Here is a 2464-nt window from a genome sequence, read left to right as displayed (position 1 = left end):
TTTTTTTGATATAGAAAATATTGATTTTGACATATTTTATTCAAATACCAGTCTGATCACACATGGCCCAAGAACATTCAAACAATAAACCCAAAAGAAACAGATGTTAATGAGTGGTCTTCAAACATTATAGCCAATGATGCCACGCTTGCCTATGATCTCGCCAACATAAAACCACATCCACACCTCAGTGGCCACCAAACCATTCAGCAGAGCTTCCTTAACTGTGAGCTGTTTGAAGCTACCAGTTTGAGCACTACTGACTATTTTTTTCAAGCTCTGAATAGCTGTAGGGATCTCAGCAGGGGTTGGAGGAACCAGCTTAACCTTGGCATAATGCCAAAATGTGGCCAATCGAGGCTTCGAGTAAGTCACAGCAGCGTTTACCAGCGCCGGGGCCTTCTCTGCGAGGTTACGGACAAACTGGGCCATGGTTCTAGGATGGAAAGTCCGTCTCCATCCATTTACTTTTTTATTTTTATTTTTATTGGGTAACAATGTGTTTTTTCCAGGACCCATCAGCTCCAAGTCAAGTTGTTGTCCTTCAACCTAGTTGTGGAGGTTGCAGCTCAGCTCCAAGTCTAGTTGCCGGTTTCAATATAGTTGAGGGGGGTGCAGCCCACCATCCTATGCAGAAATTGAACTGGCAACCTATTGTTCAGAGCACGCACCACCCAGCTGCCTCCTTCATCCCTTTACTTTTTAATCTATATGTATCTTTCTATTTAAAGTGGGTTTGTTGTAGGCAACATATAGTTGTGTTTTTGACCTAATGGTTAACCCTTCAATGTCATCAACATTTTAAAAGAGAATCTTGGGGCGGTTGGTTTTCTCAGTTGGTTAGAGCACAGTGCTCATAACACCAAGGTTGCCAGTTCAATCCCCACGCCCTCCACAACTAGATTGAAAAAACTACTTGATGTAGAGCTGATGGGTCCTGGGAAAAACACACTGTTCCCCAATTAAAAAAATAAAACAATAAAAGAGAATCTTGGCTTGCCTTATGATTAATCAAGAGAAAGGCTCTCCTATGAGGAATTTCCAGCACTTCTCTGCAATAGGGAAGATATTTTTGATTATAGAGGTTACCTGCTCAAATCATATCACAAAGATAACTTCCCACTCCTTCTATGGGTGATAAGCACCCTAATTAATAGACCTGGGCATGCACAGTCTAGACATAATCATGATTTAATGTCAACATTCTAAATGAGGCTCTAAAATAATTTGTCTGAAGAACACCTATGCGAGTGTCAGGGTTGAATAATAGGGAGAAGCATAGCAGGGATTCCTGGCTGAAGCAGCCCTAGGTACAAGGAAATAACAAAGCAAGCCAGAAAAGTCAAGACCCAAAGTAACAGTATTAAATCCAAAGGGGCAGATGCATGATTGCCAAGCATTCTCCCAGTTTTTAGGGTTAAGGGAGGTGGAGTTCAAAATGGGAGCCGGTCAGGAACAACTGGTAAGTCTAAGGGGGTTATGGTGACCAGTCCGTCCATACATCCATGGCTCATGTTTCTTATTCAGTGGCTGCCAGCTGTGACTGCCCACTGGATTAGGGGTAAATATAAAGGATGCAGCAATGGACTTGTGGTGCAGTGGGAAATTTTTAAATAATATTAGAGAATAATTGGTAGCTATTAAAATACAGAAGCTATGAAGCTATTAGAATACAGAAGTTATGGCAGATGCAGCCAGAGGAGGTAGTAAAATCACTATTTAAAGACTCATTAGATACCCATTCATTTTTAAGACAGGGTTTAAGAAAAATAATGAGATCTATCTTGTGGTAGTGCTGAGATATGAACTAAATGGCCCACGAGAGGTCTCTCCAAACCCAAGAGATTCTGTTTAAACGTTGGAATCCATCTGCTGCAATGGAAATTAAATCCGATAAGCATTCTTCTTGGAAAAACACTGCTTTATATGAGCAATGCTCTATTTGCTCTTCTCTTTCTTTCTTTTCATCCCTTCCAAATTAAAAACTGGCTCGAGCCTATCTCAAAAGTAATTTTCTTGATATTAACCCCTAAGAACAGGATTCATAGCCTAATATACCGAGACTGGCACAGAGGCTTCATCTTGATAGAGTTTTCCTGGATTCTGTGTTGAGAGATATTCTGAAGCTGCATTCAGAGGGCTGTGTCTGATTAGCAACGCCTGCCCCACTCAGGAAGGAGGGATTAGAGCATGCTTATCAGGTATTTGCTATTCCTGCTATATGACAACACAAGGAATATTTATAATTAAAAGCAATACAAAGGTAATCTGATATTTTAATATTCTGAGGCATATATGATCTCACAGGTGTCATTGAGATTTGGTGCATGACCTAATGAACTCCTTCCAAGAACATGGAAATAAGGGCCTAGTTAGTCTTCAAAAGAAAAAGGATCCAATAGAAGAGGAAAGACATAGAATAAACTATTCTGCAAATCCCCTAGCCTAAGGTTGGGAATCTAAG

The 2464-nt window shown here is 40.5% G+C and overlaps 1 protein-coding gene across 1 annotated transcript; it reads right to left on the bottom strand.

Annotated features, from left to right (window-relative positions):
* Nucleotides 1-18: 18 nt before the first annotated feature.
* Nucleotides 19-452, bottom strand: LOC109386787 (ATP synthase subunit g, mitochondrial). The gene has a single exon (XM_019650297.1). It carries the CDS (start codon nt 430-432, stop codon nt 121-123), a length of 312 nt encoding a protein of 103 aa, XP_019505842.1. The 5' UTR covers nt 433-452; the 3' UTR covers nt 19-120.
* Between the last annotated feature and the right edge of the window lie 2012 nt (nt 453-2464).

Source organism: Hipposideros armiger, unplaced genomic scaffold (genome assembly GCF_001890085.2).
Source record: "Hipposideros armiger isolate ML-2016 unplaced genomic scaffold, ASM189008v1 scaffold_7, whole genome shotgun sequence".
Classification (NCBI taxonomy): Eukaryota; Metazoa; Chordata; class Mammalia; order Chiroptera; family Hipposideridae; genus Hipposideros; species Hipposideros armiger.
This window is presented reverse-complemented; position numbering and strand designations above follow the sequence as displayed.